General features: G+C 45.0%; 1 protein-coding gene across 2 annotated transcripts in view; it reads left to right on the plus strand.

Annotated features, from left to right (window-relative positions):
* Positions 1-258: 258 nt before the first annotated feature.
* Positions 259-23,722, plus strand: part of NADK (NAD kinase) — a 42,199-nt gene continuing 18,735 nt past the window's right edge. Inside the window, exons 1-3 of one of the 2 annotated variants that reach the window (XM_078873263.1) lie at positions 259-417; positions 632-768; positions 9,429-9,512. In XM_078873263.1, the coding sequence (XP_078729389.1) occupies positions 632-768; positions 9,429-9,512 (221 nt within the window). In that variant the 5' untranslated portion in view covers positions 259-417. Of the gene's footprint in view, positions 418-631; positions 769-9,428; positions 9,513-19,798; positions 20,193-23,722 lie in introns of those variants that run through there. The other variant, XM_078873264.1, reaches the window with a different exon arrangement.

Here is a 23,722-nt window from a genome sequence, read left to right on the forward strand (position 1 = left end):
TATTAACTCACTCTGTCTGTTGTTGTCGTATCCTCAAATCTTGCAACTCAATTTTAACCCACTTCCCAATGCGTTATCGACTGCAAACCTGGTATACTTATGTCATACTGATGACAATACCATATTCTATCATAAAAAATTAAAATAAATATTTTTAAACCATCATTTTTACATGTCATGTTTCGGCTTGGCTCTAATTGTCCACGCTCAACTGACGTTGGCCGTAGTTCACCGCGGCCCCTTACTTCGCGACGACCTGCGGGGCCACTTCCTGGAGTCGTGGAGTTCCGCCATTACTCACTCGCTACATTTCATTGAAGCGTGGTTTACATTTGTTTTTTTAAATATTATTTATAAACACATGAGGCTGCTTGCTGTGGCCATCTGGACCGGCTCTCTTCCCCGCAGTGGCCGTGGGTACGCGGCAGGGGTCACAGTCCCCGTACTATAGCAGCAGCAGCGGCAGCAGCAGCAGCATTGGTGCCATTCGCGCGCGAACTGCGCCCTGCGTCGTCACTCCGCCTCACGACGACAACAAAACTCGCAGCGTCTCCTCTTGTCACACACACACAAGTCGCGCTGACACCGGTTTTCCCTCAGAAACATCATCGCCACCCCCCCCCCCCAACAGATGGCAGAGAGAGACGGCGGCGAGGGCTCGGCGAGGCGAGCGGGCGAGGCGCGGCGCGGCCTGAGGGAACGCGCCGAGTCGCAGTGCGAGGCCGGGACGCCCAGTCCAGCCGCGTACAGACACGTACCCGCAGCGTGGTGAGCACACACAACACACACACACGTGTCTCTGTGTGTCTCAGTGTGTGTCTGTCTGTCTCAGTGTGTGTGTCTATCTCAGTGTGTCTGCGTGGCGTCCAGGCACATCCCCGCGGCGTGGTGAGCACACGCACACACGTGTGTCTCAGTGTGTGTCTGTCTCAGTGTGTGTGTGTGTCTGTCTCAGTGTGTGTGTGTGTCTCAGTGTGTATGAGTGTCTCAGTGTGTGTGTGTGTCTCCGTGTGTGTGTGTGTCTCAGTGTGTATGAGTGTGTGTGTGTCTCATTGTGTATGAGTGTCTCCGTGTGTGTGTATGAGTGTCTGCGTGGCGTCCAGGCACATCTCTGCAGCGTGGTGAGTGCGCGTGTCTGTGTGTGTCTGTGTGTGTCTCCGTGTGTGTCTGTCTCTGAGTGTCTCAGTGTGTCTGAGTGTCTGTCTGTGTCTATCTCTGAGTGTCTGCGTGGCATCAGACACATCTCCGCGGCGTGGTGAGCACACGCACGTGTCTGTGTGTCTGAGTGTGTCTGTGTGTCTGTCTCAGTGTGTCTGTCCCTCTGAGTGTCTCTGAGTGTGTCTGTGTGTGTCTGTCTCTGAGTGTCTGTGTGTCTGTCTCTCTGGGCGTCTTGTCTGCTAGGCACCATACACATCCCTGCGGCGTTGTTAATACTGTACACACGTGTCTGTGTGTCCGTATCTGTATGTCTACGTATTTGTGTCTCTTTGTGTCTGTGTGGCACCAGCCACTTTCCGGAGGCGTGGCGAATATACGCCTGTGTGTGTGTATATATCTGTATGTTTATGTCTGTGTGTGAGTGTGTTCTTGTGTCTGCCAGTCATCTCAGTCAACCCATAACACCTGGGCCCTGTCCCTTGACCTGACAGCAGCAGCGAGCCTTTGACACGCCACATCGCCTCAAAGTGCACCTAGCCTGGCACGGCACTGCAATGTGATGACGGCTTCTTAGTTGTTGTGTTTGTGAGTGTTTGTTTACGTGAGTCCTTGTGCCTGGGTGCTTGTCTATCTGCATCTTTGTGTCTGTCTTTGTATTCCCTGTGTTTGTGTGACTGTGTTTAGTGCGCTGCGCTACGATCCCGACGAACAGAGTTCAATTCCAGCTCACGCTGACGATTATTTTAACCGATCCTTGGCCTTCCCTAGGTCGACTCAGTCTCAAATGAGTACCAGGTGCGGTTTGTAGTAAACATCGCCACTGGGGAGACAAAGGCGGCCGGGCGTGGTGTTGGCCACCCACCCCCTCGTGTGCCACGCCGGCCTTCATAGGTGCTCGCTAACAGCACTTGCCCCAAGTCTCTAAAGACTTTATAGGGGATCTGTGTTTGTGTGTCTGTATATGTGCATCACTGTATCTGTGTGTCTGCTGAGCGGTCAGACAGAGCCGCGTGTTGAATCTACACACGCGTCTACCTATTTATTGGTATCTGTGGATATTTATTTTCCGGGTTGCGTGAATGCCCGTGTCATATTAGAACATTACCTATACATTACCTATACCTGTCAACCCCTTATCAGTGCTGCCTACCTTATTACAGACCAATTCAGACCTTATTGGTCACCCCGTGCCCCTTATCAATCTCAACGTTCATCTTACAAAGTCCCATCACAAGGGAGAAGCACAAACAAATAAACAAAGTAAATGTCCGTATTGAAACGGCTATAAGCCATATGGACCTAAAAACTACATTTATTTGTACAAGAATACGGTGCAAACCGTATTAGGTTGACATATGTGTGTGTGTATCTGTATGTATATCTGCATATTTGTGTTGCTTGTGTGTGTGTACAGTGTTTGTCGTTGCTTTGAGGCCTTGCCACAACAGTCTGTGTGACTAATCTGTGGATCTATGTTTGTTCTTGTGATTGTTATTTTGCAGTCTTAGGTACTCTGTGACACAGATAACTTATTTGTAATCGTCCTGTTTACTTTCCAACCATGTGGTTGGTTGATACCCCTCCCCCCAACTCACATTGTTGCAAGAATGTGTAGAATTTGACGTAGAAGTGCAGCTAATTCAAGATTAGATCGTTTAAGCCAGCATAAAGTATGGTGGGTCCTTGGGTTTTTTGGCTTACTGCGCCATGAACCCAGTGACCTGAGTTCGATTCCTGGTCACGGCTAACATTGGGGGTGAGTGATAGCCAAACTGAACCTGGGTGACCATCTTCACTGACCCGCGCTGACCAACGTGGTGAAGTATGGTCAAACATCCCCGGGTGGTGGTGCACCCCTATCATCCAGCACTGTGGAGGTAGATCAGGCAAATGTTGGGAAACGTCCTTCCCGTAGGTGTCGAGGTGTTATACCCTTGTTTGCTAGGAGATGACAGTACAGCAAGTGTGGACTAATCTCCATCTGTATTGTCTTTCACATGCATTGGTTTTCTCCAAGTGCTCCATTTTCTTCCCACCTGTATAAAAACTCATTCATTGGGTGAAAGTGTAGTAGGTTCATCTGGGTCGTAGATGTACTCTTGGAGGCAACACATTTATTTAACACCAACACATGGGGTAACTGCCCCTTAACAAAATAACAACCTGTGGTGGTGACCACCAGGCTAACTACACTAATTACAACGTCACTAGCTACAACGGACCAGACCACAGCTCGGGTCCAGGTCCACGTGTTGGAGACTCGGTAAAACGTAGGACGTAGACGAAGGTTTCTTCAAGATGAACAACAGCGCCGATCCCTCTGGGGGACCCGGCTTATATCGTCTGCGGTGTGGCTGGCTCCGCCCTTAGCCACGACCACCTTCCAGAATCCTCGAGCAGGATCTGGCCCCCGACCACGTGACCACCCCTAGCCCCTTTGTAGACTTAACCGGTCACGTGTCCTCTCGGGTCAAGCGGAGTGCCATGGCCTTTAGTAACCCCGTTTCTATGGCCGATACTCCCACACCCTATCCTGTAGGGGCCTGCACTGCACGCAGAGCGTGGTGCCATCCAGCGCTGTCAATCAGTGCCCACCGAGCCCCTCTAGGGCCAGTATTACACAGTGACATCCCGCGATGTCACTACAAAAGCATCTGAATATATAGAGGACCACTGAGTGTGGGAAATCGTTTGTACCGGCCTTTGAGTAATTATCTTCCAGAGTGAGTGATAACTCGCGTTCTAAGTAGGTAATGTTATATACCATTCTACAGTATATGATAGCCATCATGTTGTGGGCAGTCCTTTTTGTCTGATCCCCGGAGCTATATAGCTGGGTTTTTCCAAAGAGGAAGGATAAAAAATCTTATTCAAATTGCTTTCTTTTTATTTATAAATATTGAGCAATGCACCATTTAAAAAAAAAGTTCCCCCTCTTCAACAGCCACTTCCTGTGTTGTGTTTTGTGACGTATGCGTTTGGATTGTATGGAGTCTTGTCACGTTTAGCTTATTTCACGGTAACATGCCGATTATAACTTGTTACCGGAAGGAATTTGTCACCTGTAGCTTATTTAATCATGAAACGTATTCGCCGTGTATGAAATGCATTTAATCAACAAAATATGAAAGGATGTAGAAGTTTGTTTTTTACGGTTCATGAGTAGAATCATTTATTTTAAGAACAAATATTTTTTTTAATTTGTCCTATCAATATCCAAACTTCATTTTTTCAAAATAAACGGCACTTATTCGGATTAAAAAACGAGCGGACTGGATACCCAGTATACTGTTTAGAGGCGTAATTGCGAGCAGGTTACATTTTTTAGGAGAGTGGAGCGCGACTCGGAGGCACCGTCTCCCCTGGTTGCACGGGGATTGGGAGCTCATGTTGGATGGCTTAGGTGATATAATCCACTTACCCACGCAGGATGCGCACATCTTGTTCCGTAGGGAGTCAGATGGATTCACATTTGGGAATCGGGGTGTGTCCTGAAAAAGAAAAATTCTGGCTAACCCACACACACATTTTTTAAGATAACATGCTAGATTCGTTGAAACACGTTACACTCCACCTTTTTTTATTGTTTCCTCTTCACACAGATGGCCGCACAATAACTTGTCCACTTAATTTGCCTACTGAACAAAACCCTGCTGTGTCAGCAATGAGCTTTGAACTATTGTGGGATTTACCATTTCTCAGGATACCTCTCAATTGAGCCAGTAATTTGTAACCTGTTCAAACTGACTTCGCAAATATGGCCGTGAGAACAATACTTGTAGTTTACAGCTCTTTGTAAATCTACTGGCTGGTGAAGGCCTCCCTGAGCCAAACCAGTTGTGGGCGTCGTTTGATGATTATTTGTCATGCTCCGGTCAATGCAGGTTTTTTAAGTGGCAGGGAGCTTCCCATGACCACTTTAGATGACACTCATGACCCATGTCGGTGATAGTTGGGAATTGTGCTATGTGCCCAGGTCGCTGGGGACATAGGACAGTGCGCTAACCTCTTTGCCACTACTTAACCTGAGTGCTATGCATATTTTTATTCGTGAGGGAGGAGTGTAGGATTATCGTTATTAGACTTTTGTTCAACTTTATGGCCTCTGTATCGTCCCCATCTCCCCACGGTGGCGAGTTGTTAACTACCTCGCCTGGTATACAGGATGTCGTGGGTTCAATCCCAACCCTGACGCCTGTATATTTGGAGTTTGCGTGTCTCTCTCTCCCCGTGGGCACGTAGATTTTTCTCCAGGTACTTTGCTTTTTCCTTCCGCATTTAGAGTATTTGGCTGTAATACATTTCCACGTGATAAGCCACTTCATTGAGCTCATCATTTGTGGCCAGGTCGCCTCTGGAAAGAGCTTTGTAGCTCAGTGGGCCTTACCTGGTAAAATAAGTTTTAAAAATAATTTTAGCCGACGAGTTTTAGCTGGCTGCTACGATCAGAGCTTCTGGGTGCGTCAGCTAATTCCCATTGTTGTGTCAGGGCAAGAATGAAGCTGATTGTAATTATCAGCGAAACGTCGTACTACTCAAATTTTAAAATGCTGTTGATTCTGTCTTCAGCACACCGGTGGGCTAAAGAAGTCAATTAATTTGTCCTTTGAAAACGTGACCCATTTTTACTGTTTGGCCGTGTCGCGTGGTGGAGGGTTACGACACATTTATAAATAACGCGATCTGACCCAAAAACCTATATTATGAATAATATTGGTCGCGAAAGCCTACGTGTTAAATTGAACAACAGTCATTTTGAGATCTTTGTCAGTCCACTGCTTGGTGAAGGCCTGGCCACGTGGCAGTGTTGTTTGTGAGAGTTGTGTGACCATACTCTACTTCACAACGCTTTGTCGGTGCGGCTTGCTGAAGAAGCTGAGGCCCAGGACTGCTTCAAGTCTCCCTTGCCGCTGATGTTAGCCGTGACCAGGAATCTAACTCGGGTTTTCCTCGTTCAAAGTTCAGCGTGCTCATCATTGCATGACCGCTCCCACCATTTATTCCCTTATTAAAGGTTTTTTTTATTGTAGCATAGCTGTGCTTGATTGTGCAATTGGGTGTTCGTTTCAGGTGTATAAAAATGGGTGATTTGAATGCATTTGTGTGCTTACTATTTGTAATATATTTTTATTTTTTTCCCTTTGCTCCTACCCCATCTATTGGATGTGTTTGTGGCAGTGTGTCCAGGTAAGCCACCCTCCCCATTCACAAATTGGTGAAGCGACGCCTCGTCTTTAGTGACACCTCGCATTGTCCAAAGAGAATCGTTTTGCCGAACAAGACTCCTAGGCCATTGAACGTAAAATGTCATTATGTCAGAAGCAGACTTCGAGTCTGTTAATTATAAAATTCTAAACAGACTTCCAGTAAAGTGTGTATTCAAAGCGACCCTCCTATTCGTCCATTGTGCATTTCATACGTACTCCCATTGTGTTTATTATTGTATATTTGTTTCTCTCCATTATACTTGCTTCTTCTCTTCGCTAGATGGTAGGGGCATGCATAAAATAGATTTCCATGCTTCCCTGATAAATACCTTAGAATATTCCGTCACGTTATTCTTAATCTCACGATAAGTGCATGGAAAATAACGTGCAAAATAATGTTTTGTACATGTCTGTAATTGATTCAACGTCACCCCTGCAGCCGCTAGAGATGCTACCGTTCACAATAACAAAAGGGAGGATTGAATCATGCGACAAGAGTGCACAAAGCAAACTTGCTGCTCTGCTGACAGGCTGGCAAATACTGTATTTAAATATCAGATGAAGTGGTATTCGCTGTGCCGCCCCATGCGCTGTTGTTTTCCCGTGTGCTTTGCTGGATGGCATGACAACAGCAGTCTATTCTCGATGTGGTTGTGACAAAAATGGTCCCGGTAATTGTCCTGCACATTCAGTAGCGCATAGTTATCACATCTGTCGTGGCAACGATTGGCACTGTCTATTAAAAAGTTTTGCTTTTATTTGATGAATATTTTTAGGATTTGCAAGTAGGTGCACGTTAACACCGTGGTGTTTGACCTGTTAGCTTTCCCGCAGTAATGCAATTTTCGTATGAGTGTGATTCTACAGCAAAACATATTGGTCTGATTATCCTATCCAAGCGCAGTAGCACGAATATCAGGAGAGGATTAACTTCCATGGGTAACTAAGGATAATAACGGTACGTAACACAATTTATGTTCCTGGGTAGTAAGTGTTATTTCGTAATTGCTTATGCCTAAAAGGTATAGAAAATGTCTATTATTCATCACAAACTTTGCTTTTGGAACCAGGACAGTGATATTTAGAAATTTACCTATTTTTAATGAGAAAACGGGCAAATTTGTGTATTTTCGTTCAGATAAAGTCAGAAAGAAACAATATATGAATCAAAATCAACATGTATTTATACTAAAGTAATACAAAAATTACTACAAAAGATTTAGAAGTGAGTAGTTTTTCGAGATTTACAATTATAATGTAAATCACTTTCATGAATCAGCCCCCAAATGTAGTCTCCCATCATGTTCTCGTTATACTGTCCTTGGTAGCGGCGTTCAAAGTCCAGTATATTCTGGTGGAAGCGCTCGCCTTGCTCCTCCGAGTACGCTCCCATGTTCTTGAATTTATCAAGTTGAGCATCAAGGATACGGACTTTGAGGAACATCCTACAGCCCATTATGCCATAGTTTTTCACCAGAGTCTCAACCAGCTCCACATAGTTTCCGACCATGTGATTGCCCAGAAAGCCACGAACCACTGCGACAAAGCTGTTGCAAGCCTCTTTCTCTTTACTAGTGAGCTACTTGGGGAATTCATTGCACTCCAGGATCTTCTTTATCTGTGGTCCGACGAAGACACCGGCTTTGACCTTTGCCTCAGACAGCTTAGGGAAGAAGTCTTGAAGGTACTTGAAGGCTGCCGACTCCTTATCAACAGCTCTGACAAATTGTTTCATAAGGCCCAATTTGAGGTGCAGTGGTGGCATCAGCATCTTCCGGGGGTCCACCAGTGGCTCCCACTTGACGTTGTTCCTCCCCACAGAGAACTCAGTCCGCTGTGGCCAGTCCCACCTGTGGTAGTGCGCCTTGGTGTCTAAATCTTTTGTAGTCATTTTTGTATTACTTTAGTATAAATACATGTTAATATTGATTCATATGTTTTTTTCTGACTTTACGTGAACGAAAACACACATTCGCCCGTTTTCTCATTGAAAATAGGTACATTTCAAAATATCACTGTCCTTGTCACAAAAGCAAAGTTTGTGGGGAATAATTGCCATTTTCTGTACTTTTGAGGCATACGCAATTAGGAAATAACACTTAGTACCCAGGAGCAAAAAAAAAAAAAATTATTTTCTTCTTTCGGTAATGGCACGTAGAAAAATAATAATTTAAAAAGTGAATAAAAAATAAATTAAAATAATAATAAAAACACTAATGTAGACTGTAGCTTGGTTCTTAATCGGAGTGAGTGTACTGGCAGTCGAAAATGTAGACTGTAGCCTGGTTATTAAATTTGGTGAGTGTACTGGCAGTTTAAAATGTAGACTATAGCAATGGTTAAGCTGGGTGAGTGTACTGGCAGTCTATAATGTTAGACTGTAGCAATGGTTAACCTCGGTGAGTGTACTGGCAATCTATAATGTAGACTGTAGCCTGGTTCTTTCGGTAATAAAAATATAAAAATACAGTCTACATTAGTGTTTTTTAGTTTATGATTATTTTTATTCACTTTATTTTTTATGATAATTTTTCTATCTTCGTGACTTTACCGAAAGAACCAAAGAATATGAATTCCTGCAGTCACGAAAGTTTTAAGTAAATAAATAAACATTTGTTTCACAGTGTAAGATGCAGCAAGTCCCCCTCACCCCTGCCTATAATGCCATAGGCAACAGGAATTCCACTGAGTTGCACAATAAATGGTAAGCGTTCTTTACATAGCTCACGCGAAAGTAATCATCGTTGCTTTACGGCAAAGGTGGGGAACCTTCCTGAGAAGCAAATAGTAAAAGTAATATAATTATTTAAAGCTGACATTTACAGGGGACTGAATGTCCTGACAGAAAAACAATGTTGTTTCCAGGACAAAAATATGCCTCTCTGGTACCCGATTAGTGCAGCTAAGATGCTTGCAGTGACCGATAATTGTCATTTTGCGTGCTGTTTTGAAACGTTAGGCTTCACGCGAAGTGAAGTCTCGGGCCGTGTAGAGTGGAGTCGCGGGCCTTGTAAAATTAAGTCTGCTTGAATTTGAAAGAGCTTGTGTTTGTTCTTCCTTCAGGCGCTCTCGTTCGCTGCACGGACCCTGCCCTGCCACACGCTTTGGCCCCAAGGCGTGCATGATGAAAAACCCCACTGCCATTATGTGAGTGTCCTGGACAGCTCCAAACACACACACACATATAAGACAAACAAGACAAAGATCTCCCATATCGCCTTAACAGAACATTAGGGCAAATGCTGTTAGCGAGCACCTATGAGGGCTGGCACGGCACACAAGGGGGTGGGTGACCGGCACCACTCCCAGGCGCCTTAATTTTCCTAGTGGTGATGTTTACACACCACACCAGGTACTCATTTGAGGCTGAGTCGACCTAGGGGAGTCCTCGGACCGGTTCAAAAATTCACCACTGTTTTTGGTAGTGAGCGGGAATCGAACTCGGGTACTGGGTTTGTAGTGCAGCGCGCTAACCGCTACACTCTCGCTCCCCACAAACATACAAAGACACACACACGCCATTCTCCTATGCCACAACTAGAGCACACTGCATGAGATGGGTTTGTTACAAATGGATATAGGTCAGTCTGTTATGCATTATGACAGAAACCCACGATGTTCTTGTTTGTTTTTGTTTTTGCCTGATTTTCAGCCATAAGTCACGATAACTCTCATAAAGATGTTCCGATACGAATTCACTTGTTGTGTAAAGCTGTTTTGCCATTAGGGACCTACCTGACAGAAAACCAGCCAAATGTATCAAAAGGTTTTCCCAAAAGTAGCAGACACATCCAAGAGAAAAAAAAGACTGTTTGCAAATATACAATCGCATTTTGCCCTGAGAGCTACCGGTTGGCTTCCAGAATGCCAGTTAAATACTTTTTTGTACAAACCCATGTTGGGAAGCTTTATATAAAGCATGCATGTGCGTGATTTTTCTGAACTTACTTTAATTTTGTGGTAATTAAATGGGAACCGTACACGGCGTTTTATGCTTCTAACGGGTCTTCGCTGTAGTATTGCCTGATATATTATTGATAGAGCAGGGAACATTTAAATTAGTAAATTATAACTGGAAAACTCCTGACGTTGTCTCACTTTTATAAGGTCGGCCTTCCTCCTCATTCTCCACTCATTCCTGTCCTGGGTCATCTTCACATCCACTCAGCAGTCCTTAATATCCTGGTTCACTACTTTGAATCGCCTCTCCCTCTGGGCCTGTCTTGTCGGTCTCCACCCTGGTACTTCGATGTCCGTGACCTTCCTTCTGTTGTTGTGGTTTCCATCTCTTCTCATCAAGTGTCCTAGCCATCCGAGTCAACTTTTCTTGCGACTGAAACACAGCGTCAGGTGAAGCCAATGGGCACCACGAGTGCTGCTCGGTGGCAATAAATCCCCGCTGTTGTGTTACTACGCGAGTTGCCTCCTGGTGGAATCGTACCTGATTGGGATCATTTGCATATGACTTTGTGGTTGTGGACATTATTGGGCTGTGAGAAAAGCCTCTTATTGCGATATGAAATGCTCCATTTCACTCTGTAGTGCGGGCTAATATCCCGTGACCGTATGTTGAAGTGCGCCGTGAGTGGGCAGGGCTGCGATACGACACAATACAATGTTGATTTATGTAACGTCTAAATGCGACTGCATCTCGAGATGCTGCACAGAAATGGTGTCCATATTTTTTTCATAGTGAGCGAGAGAGAGAGAGAGGCAGTCATATGCAGAGGTCAACGGGAAGTCCTTGAGCCTGGGTTTGAACTACGGTAGGGAGTTGACAGCACAGGAGGCTGGGGGAACAGGAGTTACAAACCATGGTGGGTGGGGGGGGGGCAATGGAGGAGAATGCGCGACCTTTGAATGTTTTGTCGTGCAAGTGTTCTGCTTTGACACAACTTGGCTTTTGACAGTTTTGTCAATAAGCAACAGAACAATTTTTTAAAATGTATTTTCAAAGAATGAACAGTTCTTTGTCAATCTGCTGCTCGATTTGAAGGCCTCCCCCATGCAGCGTTGGTCATGGTGGCTTTGTGACTCAACTTCACCACACCGGTCAGTTTGGGCCGGTGAAGATGCGGTGGGGTCAGGAATGGTTCAGATGTCACTTGCCGCTGATGTTAGCCATGGCCGGGAATTTAACTTGGTCTGCTGAGTAGTCGACTGTGATAAAAAAAAATCAATTCATTTATTCGGCACTGATTCTGACACACTTAATTAGATGCTTCCTTCATGACCTCAGAATCAATAGTGGTAATAGACGTGATGCCTCCTTATCTCCCATAGTATTCAAAGGGCTCAAAGACCAAGCATCGAGGATTCCTGCAGTTGAATGTTAACTCCAGAGGCTTATAGAACAAGAATAAGGTTTCTATAGGATTATAAAGGATTTATGGTGTTAATGTGCATGGCCTTATTTCCTTAGCTTCCCTACTCATCTTCTTGGTTCTTTCGGTAAAGCCTTCTCGACAGATCTGTTCTCCACCTGAAGACGGCTGCTGGGCGTTGTAGCCGAAACGTCGTGAGAATTATTTTATTATGTTTAATTTTTATTATTTTATTATTTTCCTTCTACGTGACTTTACCGAAAGAACCAAGAAGATGAATCCCTGCAGTCACGAAAGCTTTAAATCGAAATTTCCCTACTCATATTGACTCTGTTTTATCTCTGATGAAAGTAAGGTCGGTGTGAGCCAATTTGAATCTTTCAAGTAAATCCGCAGAATGCTCTTCCACACACAAACATTAGGCAATGCTTATCTTTCGTTGTCTCGGCTTCGACGGCTGTGCAAAAAAAGACAAAGATCCCCCGTGTAGCCTTAACAGACTGTTGGGGCAAGTGCTATTCACGAGCACCTATGAAGGCCGGCACAGCATGCGAGGGGGTGGGTGGCCAACACCACGCCCGGCCGCCTTTGTCTCCTCAGTGACGACGTTTACACACCGCACCAGGTACTCTTTTGAGTCTGAGTCGACTTAGGAGAGGCCCAGGACCGGTTCGGATAATCGTCACTGGTGTTGGCCGTGAGCAGGAATCGAACCCGGGTTGCCAGGTTCGTAGCGCAGCGCGCTAATTGCACACACATACACACCACCATTCTAGGGAATGGTTGTGTGTGTGTCTGTAACTCCCTCTTTCTCCATTCGTCGGTGCTGTCGACTCCATGCCCAGTGTTCAAGTCCAGGCTCAAGATCTTCTACTTTTCCTCTGCCTATGATTGACTGCCTCTTTCTCTGTACAAAATAAAAAATGTCCACTATTTCCACACGGTGTCTTGACACGTGTTGTCGCATGTGGAGGCTATATAATACTCTTTATTTTTTTTGGGTAAAGTCACGTAGGTCAAAAAATTAAATAAATGAAAACAACTAAATTAAATCACGACGTTTCGTGCGCAACACAAGCGTCCTTCTTCAGGTGGGGACAACGTAGCGAAAGCACAACCGCTTAAGTGTGTCTGTATATAAATCTATATTGTATAGGGAACTTAGATATGTACTCGAGTGTGGTGCTAGCCTTATGCTGGCAGTGCTAATCAGATAAAGTGTGAGCTGGTGATTACAAGGCCACCTTAAGTAAGGTGGCGTTTGCGTCCATGTAACTTCACAAATAAATGTTTGCTTAAGCCCATGGAGGCCACGGTTTGCATGATGTAAGAGTTGCTTTAGGTTAACCTGTCATAGATAATTGTAAGAGTGTGACAGAACACTGTAGTCGTGGTAGCACCTCCTGTGTAAAGTGACATCACAGCTATGCAAAGCACTAGGTTATTTTGATGATGCCAGAGAGCAGTGGGACACCAGCGCTGTGTAATGATGCAGCGTGTGGTGTCGAATTGACTGACATTGACAGGAGGGTCTGCTGGGTGCAATGTGTTGCGCAGAAGTTGGTGTGAGTGGCTTGTGATGTTTACAAATAGATCGGAGTTTGTAAACATTCATAAGGATGTTGAAGGGCAGACTTCCTGAATCGGCTGCATACCTGCCACACCACCGATAGAACAGACGCGTACGCGTAGCAGGGTCAGTTTCTCTCCCGTCACTTTACTTTCAAATGTTATACAAAAACAACCTTAAACCAACCTTGACAGCTCGCACAGTTTGTACAGTGGACAGTTCACGATTTAAATGAACAAATTTGCTTTTGTGTGCAGCCCTCGAAAGTATTATATTACATTATAACGTCTAAACTTGTAAATCCTAAATACCGCAAATGACTCCTTTCAATGATCAATTAAGCGAAAGCTCAATTCGGGACCCTGCGAGATTTAATTCTGGTAAACATGCCACACTGTTGCAAGGGAGACATGGTGAGGTGTCGCCACTCTAAGAGCTCTGCGTTCAATTTGAAACAGCAACAATGTGGGGTGGTACCATCTGTTTCTGCGCTCACCCCACAAACTCCCAAACATGTTTGTGCCGAATTCTAACGATTTTGTTGCCAAACACCGCTTTACCCAGTGGTATCGCTTCAGCACTGGGAGATGCCTGTTATCCATTAGGGATCTGATGATTCATGTGATTCTGTGAATGGTCTCGATTCCGCGATTTGATTCGAGGATCTGTTATTTTCTGTTGTGTGAATTTGACCCTCTCGTTTGCGTGCGTCTCATTTGTGTTGTCCGTCTTATTGGTACTTGGTGTATTGTTTGCATGTACGTATGTATGTTGAACTTCTTTTGTACGGTACTTAGCCAACCGTGCTAATTGGAGGTGCAGGGGAAGGACAAACTAACATACAAAAAGCAGTTTTAAAGAAATAAGTTATCTCTTTAAATAAATTCGTTCTCTCTTTTGGACATTTCTTTTTGCCCCATCAGTAGTTCGATGCATGCATCATAATAAGCCTCAAAAATCAATACAAGCAAAAAAGAACGGGAGAGAATAAAAAAAACCAGTCCAAATGGAACAAAAGACAATATAAATGATTGAATACAATCGCAACCCTGAATCGTTACGTCATCAAATAGTAGGCTGCAAGGCGGTGGAGGAAGGGAGGGACTACAGATTATCACTTTTAACAAACCTAACTGTCATACAGTTGATGTATTGAGACATACTTTGCATGCGTGCAGGATAGCAACTTATTTACTCTTAAGGAAGTGGCCTTAGTGTCAACTCATCAACAATAAAAACGGTTGAAAGATTCACAACCTATGACCTAATCGCCCACCCTGAATGCGCCCACTCTCATCGGTTCTCAGATGCTTGAGCGGCGTTGAGCCTCCTTTTCATTACTCTGATCGGAGACTGTTTTTGGGATGCCATGTGTTGTAGGTTTTGGTTGTGAAATGGTCAGGAGATGCCAGTGTAGCTATTGAGTCCTAAATTAATCTGTGCAGAACTTTTGAGTGCTACGTCCTTGTATGCCTGGTAGGGTTTCTCCGGGAGATTTTGAGGGCCACTGTGTGGCTAAAAATAGATAGTAATGCCAATTGTTTACCTAGGAAAGTCTCGCTGAGTCTCAAATGTAGATTAAAAACTAATTTCTTCAGAACTGTTGTCCTTCCCCCGCATCTCCGATTAGCATGGTTAGCTACGTATGGTGTGAAATAAGTTCAACATAAATACATTCTTCATCAGTTGGGTACTGCAATTTGGTGTTTGGCTTAGTATGCAAGGGAACCGGTGAACCCAGAGAAAACTCACAACCAGTGGGGCTTTGAAATAATCGACCTGGCCACCCATGCTACATTTTGCAGCTTACTTTGAGGAAGCCAGAGAGAAACGTGGAGAAAACGCTCAACACATATCCAGGAGATAACACTCAAAACTCTGCGTAGCTGGATTAAAATATCTATTGCTTCTGTTTTTACATCTCCTGGCCCACGCTTACAACATCCATCAATCCCAGGCAGTCCCCATCTAAGTACTAACCAGGCTCAAACCTGCTTTAGCTCCCGAGATTGACATGAGGTCAGGCACGCGTTCAGGGTGACTTGTTGGAGAGAAGATGTGGCTTGTTTGTAGGTAAGATGTGGCCAGGCAGTTGTGTTTGAATAGGACCGGTTGAGTGTAATGAGTCAAGCTCCCAGAGGTGGTCATAATTTAAGTTCTGTATGTAGGGCTATCCCTCCTGACCCATAGAGTGACCATGGAAATGATGGACCGATATTCGAGGGAGGGGAAGTAAACTGCTGTGATTGATTCCTTACTGACCAAGAGTTGGCCTGGCTGTAGTTCACTGTGAGTTCCTAGTGTTTTAAACAGGTGAAAACCCATGCGTAGAACCATGTGCGTGTGCGATAATCATGCATATTCGTATGCAAAAGATAAACTGTCGCGTTTAGTGTCGCGGAGCAAATAAAACTGTGAAACCAAGCCCGAGCAAACCGAGAATGTCTGGAAACCGAGTTGTGATGCTGAGTCTTGAGGGTTGACAATTGATATTGGGGGGAATCGTGATGGTGAATCATTTTGTGCACCCGTTCCGTTTGTTCCAGCGTCAGCTGTAACAGTGGAGAGACGCTGTACGTGGGGGGATGTGGGTTAAAAAAAATAGATCTGAGTCATCTGAGCCGGGGTTTTGAACGTGTGAGTTTTACATGTTACTCATCTGCCTCGCGTCCTTTCCCCTCGGCTACAGCTCCGCCGCGCAGTCAAACTAGGTCACCGATTAGCACGGTTGGCTACATACGGTGCGAAAGAAGTTTAACATACATACATACATAGAAACCTCATATCCTATACCCTCGGATACAGCTCCTCCACACAGTGAAACTAAGCCTCTTCGTGTCCTATCCACTCGGCCTAAATATTTGATGTTTTGGAAGAATTTGAAATCCTCACCTTATTTTAATCTAATGTGTGAGTCACCAGTCCACATGTCCTGTGACAGCATTAGCTCACTGTTTTTATGATGTCATAGCGCACTGCGCTATGGAACTGGTGACCTGCGTTCAATACCCATCCATAGCTAAACGGTGGCAAGTGATAGCTTCACAGGACCTGGGCTCACCACTTAACCATCCCGCACTGATCCGCGTGGTGAAGTATGGTCAAATGACCACCACGACTGACATGGCATGGGGAAGCCTTCATCCAGTTGCGAGTTTTTAAAGGGCCGTAAATTAACGACTAAATGATCAATTATTGCAAATGACCACCACGACTGACATCGCATGGGGAAGCCTTCATCCAGTTGCGAGTTTTTAAAGGGCCGTAAATTAACGACTAAATGATCAATTATTGCATGTGGCTTTGTGTGTAGCAACTCATAAGTCCATGTCCAGGTCTGAAAGCCAGACCACAGCCTCAGGGGAGGCTGAATGGATGATGTCTCCAACACCACCACGACTGACATGGCATGGGGAATGGATGATGTCTCCAATGCCGCCGCCGAATTTAGCCGAGGTTCACAACTGATTCACAATGTGGTTCGCAGTCTGGCCGTGATTTACAGCCGCATACCACTGGGCTTCCTCTGATTTCTCCACTTGAATAGGAAATTTGGCCGGCCACATCTGGCAGTAATCACCAGCACCATCAGCCATGTTCGGTCCGCAGCTGGTCAAAGGCCTCTGCCATCTCTCACAAATCCTGTGGTATGGTAAACCACCTCGCGCCTGCACCTAAACTGATTTCATCACTCCTTCTCCTGAGGGGGACATCCTCACTTTTCTTGAATGCCCCTCCGCTATTATCCTTGACCCGAGTTCGGCGACCTGCGGCTCCACACCGCATGCGGCGGCTCTTTGGCTTCCCCCTTGCGGCTCTTTTACTGCCCCGCTTTGCGGACAGACGTTTTTTTCTTTAACAAACGTACATCTTCAACATAATTTAGCGTGACGATAATTGATTAAATATGGCAATGAATGGGCCACTGTGGAATGTCCTGGTGACCACAGAACGTGCAAAAATTTAATAAATGCAGTTTTATCATCACCAATTTCGTTTACGTCAGAATTTGCCATTTGCTGTATACCTACTGCTGTGTTTGTGTACAAGTCGCTCTGTGTGTGATGCGGCTCTAGAACTATTTTGGTCAAAGACAACAACAAATGGCTTTTGGTTTGAAAGATTGCCGACCCCTGTCTTTGGCCATGTGACATGATTGTAATGATCATATTCAAAGAGGTAAATTCGCGAGATATATGTTGATCTGACGGCACCATTGTAACGGATGCGTATTTAAGAGCTTACACAGTTTTTCGTGGTTTTTTTGCTTGGGAATTTTGCACGATTTGCTCACGTGGGTTTTCCCCTCTTTGTGCCCTGTGTTAGCCAATGTATTTGCTCAGTAGCTTTAGCAGAAGGTGTGGTGTTGACTTTTTGGGGGGTGTTTGGACATTTGACACTGTTTATTGTAGGCTTGAAGTAGTCGGAATAATTTGCATAAATAAAGTTCTTTTGAGTTAAATTCACGATGTAACACGATTTTTGTTCCTGGGTAGTAAGTGTTGTTTCCTAATTGCTTATGCCTCAAACGTACAGAAAATGTATATTATTCCCCACACACTTTGCTTTTGTGACCAGGACTTTATGTGAAGGAAGGTCAAAAATGCACACCACGTTTTCTCATTGAAAATAGGTACATTTAAAAATATCACTGTCATTGAAAATAGGTCACAGGAGCAAAGTTTGTGGGGAATAATAGCCATTTTCTGTACTTTTGAGGCATAAGCAATTAGGAAACAACACTTACTACCCAGAAATGTTTTTGTTACACAGTGATATATTAAGAGTAGTTTAAAGCCCTTTGTCAATGCACTGCTGGATGAAGGCCCTCCCACATGCTCACTGTAGGTCATGTGATTTGTTTGTCATTATGTTACCACACACTGGTTAGAGCGTGCTGATGAAGGAGGTTGCCTGAAAAGCTTCATGCTTTGACTGCTGAGCCACCGAGCCTCCTCTAAATACGTGGTCTCAAAACACTACCTGCCTTAATTACAGGTCTGTGTCTCCTGACCTCACACAAATGTGGGTCATTTCTTGGTTAGTCGCCCTAAGGTGGTGCTAGAAACTCCACATTCCTGTTTGGCGCCATGGTGGCGATGTGTTAACTATCTCTTTTACCTCCGATTAGCACGGGCGGCTATGTACGGTCTGAAAGATATGCAGCAATCATACACAAGTATACGGGAGGTCGTGGGTTTGATCTCGGCTCTTGACACCTGTATATTTGAGTTTGCATGTTCTCCCCGTGGGTTGCGTGGATTTTCTCTGGGTTCTCCCGTTTTTCCCTTCACGTTTGGCGAGTTATATGTGAACTGGTCTTGGGGAAAAGAACGCGTCCTGACCAGCTTGGTGAAGTGTGGTCAAATAACGTCCACGACCAACATGGGATGGGGAGATCTTCAGCCGGAGTTGGATTGACTCCGAACAGTTTGGCCATTTTCACGACACTGGTCATGAGTATGGGCAGTCCTCAGGACCAGTTTATGTATCACTTACTACTGATCTTAGCCGTGGCTGGCAACTAAACTGGTTCTTGGAGCAGTATTACTAACCGCTACGCTGCTGCTCAACCGCTATGACGTTATAAAAGATCTGAGACGACAAAAAGCTGTATACAGCACAGTGCGTGCATTCACTATTCTGGATAACACCCCTCTCCGCCCTCTGCTGCTATCAGTGATGGGAGGGCACGCTGACATGTGTGTGTAGTAGCAGTAGGTGGTGCGCTGGTTACTGCATTGTGCACTAAACCCAGCAACCCGAGTTCAATTCCCGGCCATAGCTACCGTCAGCGAAAAGTGATATATGGGCCCTATCTTGGACTCTCCATGGATAGAAGGTGCAGAGTGTAAACCTTGTCACTGAGAGGCCAAGGTAGCATGGCGTGAAGCTGGCCACACCATCCCTCGTGTGCCACACCAGCCTTAATCGGTGCTTTTTAACACCACTTTCCCCAAGAGTCTTTTAAAGGCTATAAACAAAGAGGTAGGGGAGGACGGTTGTCTTTGCATTTGAGTGTGTATTGTTAAACCGTGCCATTATGTTTATTTTAATTAGATTACCGAAAGACAGTACAATTCCAGATCAGCTGATCTGCTCTCAGCCACTCACATTGGGACTTTCCACCCAGTCATGCAAATGAAAAGTGGGTTGTTACCAAAGGTGGCCAGCCAGTTGCGACCTGGTGTCCGATTGGCTGCCTGTGTGCTATAAGCAATGTTGTTTCGCAAGCAGAGTCAATAGAGTTGGACTGGCATGAGACTGGCTGCAGGGCTGATATGAGTTTTGTAGGGCTGGCGTGAGAGTGATTAGAGATGCAGACTTGGTGTGAGTGCAGTCTTTGCTCAGTCAGTTATGTAATATTTTGGTGCGGTTAATATGTTTTACTGTATGATGCTGTCAGTTTGAAGATTTTTTGTTTGTTAAATAGTTCAACCTAAAACATCACCCATGTTGTGCTTGGGCTACGACCGGCAAATGTAGCCCTCGGCATGAATATCTTAAGATAATTTTGAATTTGGAGGCAATGCACAAGGCAGCACAATAGTTTCTGTAAATTGACGGCTGTGTAGTTGTCGCGGTGAAGTTCAATTGACGGAACCTTGTGGTGGCCTTTGGTTCACTGTGCCAGACAAAGTAGAAGGTATGTTGATGAGGAAGCGGAGCAGCGTGGGTGTCCGTGTGGGTGGGACGTGAGCCGGCGTTACGATCACCTGGAGCCGGCAATCTTCATGAGTGCCTTCACCTCGACGTCGTGAGATGCCGCCCACATCACTTCGCTGAGGAAGCACCGACTCGCACCTGGAAGCTCTTTGAAACTCTCTCGCCTTGGTTCTTCGGACGCTGCAGTAGTTTTTCTAGAGCCACCGTCATGAAGGTGACCGTCTCCTGCCGGGCAGCCATGGACAGCATGATCGCGCAGTGGAGAAGGTATCCAGCCCCTGACACACACACACCTCATTGTATGTATGTGTGTGTGGGGAGCGGTAGTGCAATGGTGAGCGCGCTGTGCTACACTGCGCTACGAATCCGGCGAGCTGAATTCGATTCCTGCTTATGCCCAATATTGGTGAAAAATATCTGAACTGATCCTGGGCCTCCCCGAGGTTGACTCAGCCTGAAATGAGTACCTGATGCGGTGTGTAAAAACATCGCCATTGAGGAGACAAAGGTGATCAGGTGTGGTGCTGGCCACCCACCCCTTCGTCTATTGTGCCAGTCTTCATAGGTGTTTTCTAACAGCACATGCCCCAACAGTCTGTTAAGGGTATACTGGGGGATCTTTGTTTTTGAATATGCTGTAGGAAGTGTAGTGGTAGGCGCACTGGGCAGCGAACCTGGTAACCCCAATTCGATTCCTGCTCATGGCCAATATTGGTGACGAATATCCGAACTGGTCCTGGGCCTCCCCTCGGTTGTCTCGGCCTTAAATGATTCCCTCCAGCAGTGTGTAACGATAGCACTAATGAGACGAAGGTGGCCGGGCGTGGTGCTGGCCGCTCATCCCCTCGTGGCGCCGTCTTGGCCTTAATTGGTGTCTCGCTCACAGCACTTGCCCCAACAGTCTGTTAAGGCTATATGGGGGGATCTTTGTCTTTGTGAGTATCGGTTATGGGCAGCGGTGGTAGGGTTGTGATAAGTGTATTGCACTGTGAACCGAGGCGAGGTGATCTTGATTCCGAACCATGGCTAACAACAGTGGTGTATATTAAAACTGGTCCTTGGCCTCCCGTAGGTTGACTCAGCCTTAAATGAGTACCTGGTGCAATGTGTGAATCATCGTCACTGAAAAATCAATGCGGCCGGGCATGGTGCCAGCTCCACCACCCCCCTAGTGCTCCGGGATATATTTAATAGTTTCTCGCTTTCGAAACATAACAAAAGAACAATAAAAGTTATTTGGATTACATCACGTAAATATAATTGTGTCGTTAACCCACCACCACCCAACACAGACAAATTAGTAAGGTTTGTCACGTAAACAAAACGTGCCAATCAGTGAGTACTTCAGCACACCAGTGTGGTGGCGAGTAAACCCGTAACATTTACAATTTGAGTACGACGTTCAGGTGGTAATTTTCAACCAGCTTCTTCGGGTGATTGTGCAGGAATTGTGAGAAAAATCCTCCAGTTTCCGATCTTAATTAGAGCGAGCATTTGACACAATGGGAGCCAAGGTGGTGGTGAAGGGTTGGCGCTCCCAAACCTTCGAGCGATGTGCTTTTGCAACGGTACAGTGGACCCGCGGAGGATTGGAGGAAGATTTGTATGATACATTCTACCAACGAGCAAATGTGTGCGTGTGTGATTTTATGGACCTATTCCAATTTGTGGTCTCATCATAATTATTGAATAGTGGAGGATGCTTTGTATGGGCAATCTGTATAATAGGCTGACGTTTCAGGAATTTTGCCTTCAGATTAGAGAGGAGCAAGAAGGACCAAATTTCCCAAAACTTCATCCGTTTCTATATTTATTTTCTGTTATTAGAGAAACGTGAATGATAGGGTGGCGGCTGATGTGGCTTGGGGTTGTGCCTGTGTACCTCTGGCAAACGGCAGTGCCTTAATTGTTCATCATACGAAACCCACGACGACTCCCCCCCCTCCCCCCTGTGTTCGTTCATATCTCCCGTCATAAATAGATAATGAATACTCGTGAATAGATAATGGTCACTGTCAGGTGGACTTCGAGGAAAAGACGCCGCATTAACGTATTCACAGCATTACCGAGTCACATTTCTTTTGTGCGCATCACGCTTGCTTACCCAGGGAGGCCTCGCGGAGTCTCAAGGCTCTCTTTTTTTTTTGGTCGCGAGCGATGTTGCCACTGGAACGTGCAATCCCAACGGAGTAATTTGTAGGTATTTTTTTTCAGCATTCCGATGTTTTGGCCAATATCAGTTGCATTGTATATTTCTTGTAGCTGTGGGAGGAAACCAAGGAGCCTGGAGGCAACCCATGCAGAACAGGGGGAGAACTTGCAAACTCCACACAGAAAAGGTTCCCGAGTTGGGAATCAAACCTAAGTCCTTCTTGCTGTCAGGCACAGGTGTTACCCAAGAAGTGCCACCCTGACACGTAATATATAGCCATTGTGCGTGAGTGATGTACGTGATTATGATGTTCTAGAATGATTAGAAAGTTAAACTTTGGTACAAATATAGGCGAGTATATTTTATAGTCAGAAATTTGGGCTTGCAAAAATTATGGCCCAGATATTTATTGATTGGTCTAATCCATAGTGTCCTATTTTGAATCTTGACACAACATATTTAAATTAATTTTACGAGGCGTTGAGTTTTTTTGTCTGTTCTGTTAACTGGCATTCATCTACAGGTGAAACAGACAAAAATGTGGAAAATGAACACAGGTTTTCGTCTTTTTTGAAAGCAGGTTAAAGCCCAATTTGTTTTAGAAAGGGACACAGATTAATGATGTTACTTATGGCCGGATTATTGTTTTTTCTAGTTGTTGTACTTACTGAGTAGTTTATGGATATTTTTAATGTGAGTTGAAATAGCGCACGTGGGCACGAGCGAGTTAGCGCACAGTTACCATCTGCCCACGTGGGAATGTGTGGCGTGCATTTAAACCTTTTGGCCATGCCCTTTAAAACCTCTGCTGATCAACAACAAAAACAAATGACAAGTGGTGACGCAACATTTCACAAGGAAGACCCAGTTTAGGGCATATTAAGTACAAATATCCCTTGATTTACGAAAGGGATGCGTTCTTCAAAAAAACACTAAAAACAAACATTTGATAAATAGGAATGACTATTCATTTAATACAACAAAATTTGGAATGTGTTACAGTTATTCGAACAATATTCCTAACCTAAAAATTTCCACATATTACTTTTCACGAAAAAAAAAACCCAATTGAATAATAATTTATTTTAAACAAAAATAATTGACCTTTTCAGGGAGGTCACTGAAAGATCTGCACATTGGAATGAGTTGAAAGGTGATGTGGAGGCGTTCCTGCTGCACTGTAGGGATACCTTGACCCTGTCACGGATGGATGATGACGCAGCCTCCCAAGGGCTTCTTGTTTGATCTCGTGGCGCGTGGCCGTAGTGAAATTTACATAATTTGTCAATTGCATGGACACAAATTTAGTGAACTGAATGTTCGTAAATCGAGGAATACCTGTATGTAATGATTCCAATTGATTCTTACGCTGCCGATACACGCATCAAATTGTGCTTGTGATCACGGATGATTTCCGATTCTTGCAAACGATACGGAAATGATACGTTGTATTGAGGCTTCCAGGACCTCCGATTAGCATGTTTGGCTGCGTACGGTGCGAGATAAGTTCCAACACACATACATACAAAGGCCAATTTTCCTCATCTTCACCATAACAAGTGGCGTTTACCGCTAAGTGATGGTGATGTCACCATGGCTTTAGCGCCACTTACAGGCCACGCCTGTCGCTCGCATGTAGGCAAGC

This window comes from Lampetra fluviatilis, chromosome 36, assembly GCF_964198595.1.
Source record: "Lampetra fluviatilis chromosome 36, kcLamFluv1.1, whole genome shotgun sequence".
In the NCBI taxonomy this organism is placed as follows: Eukaryota; Metazoa; Chordata; class Hyperoartia; order Petromyzontiformes; family Petromyzontidae; genus Lampetra; species Lampetra fluviatilis.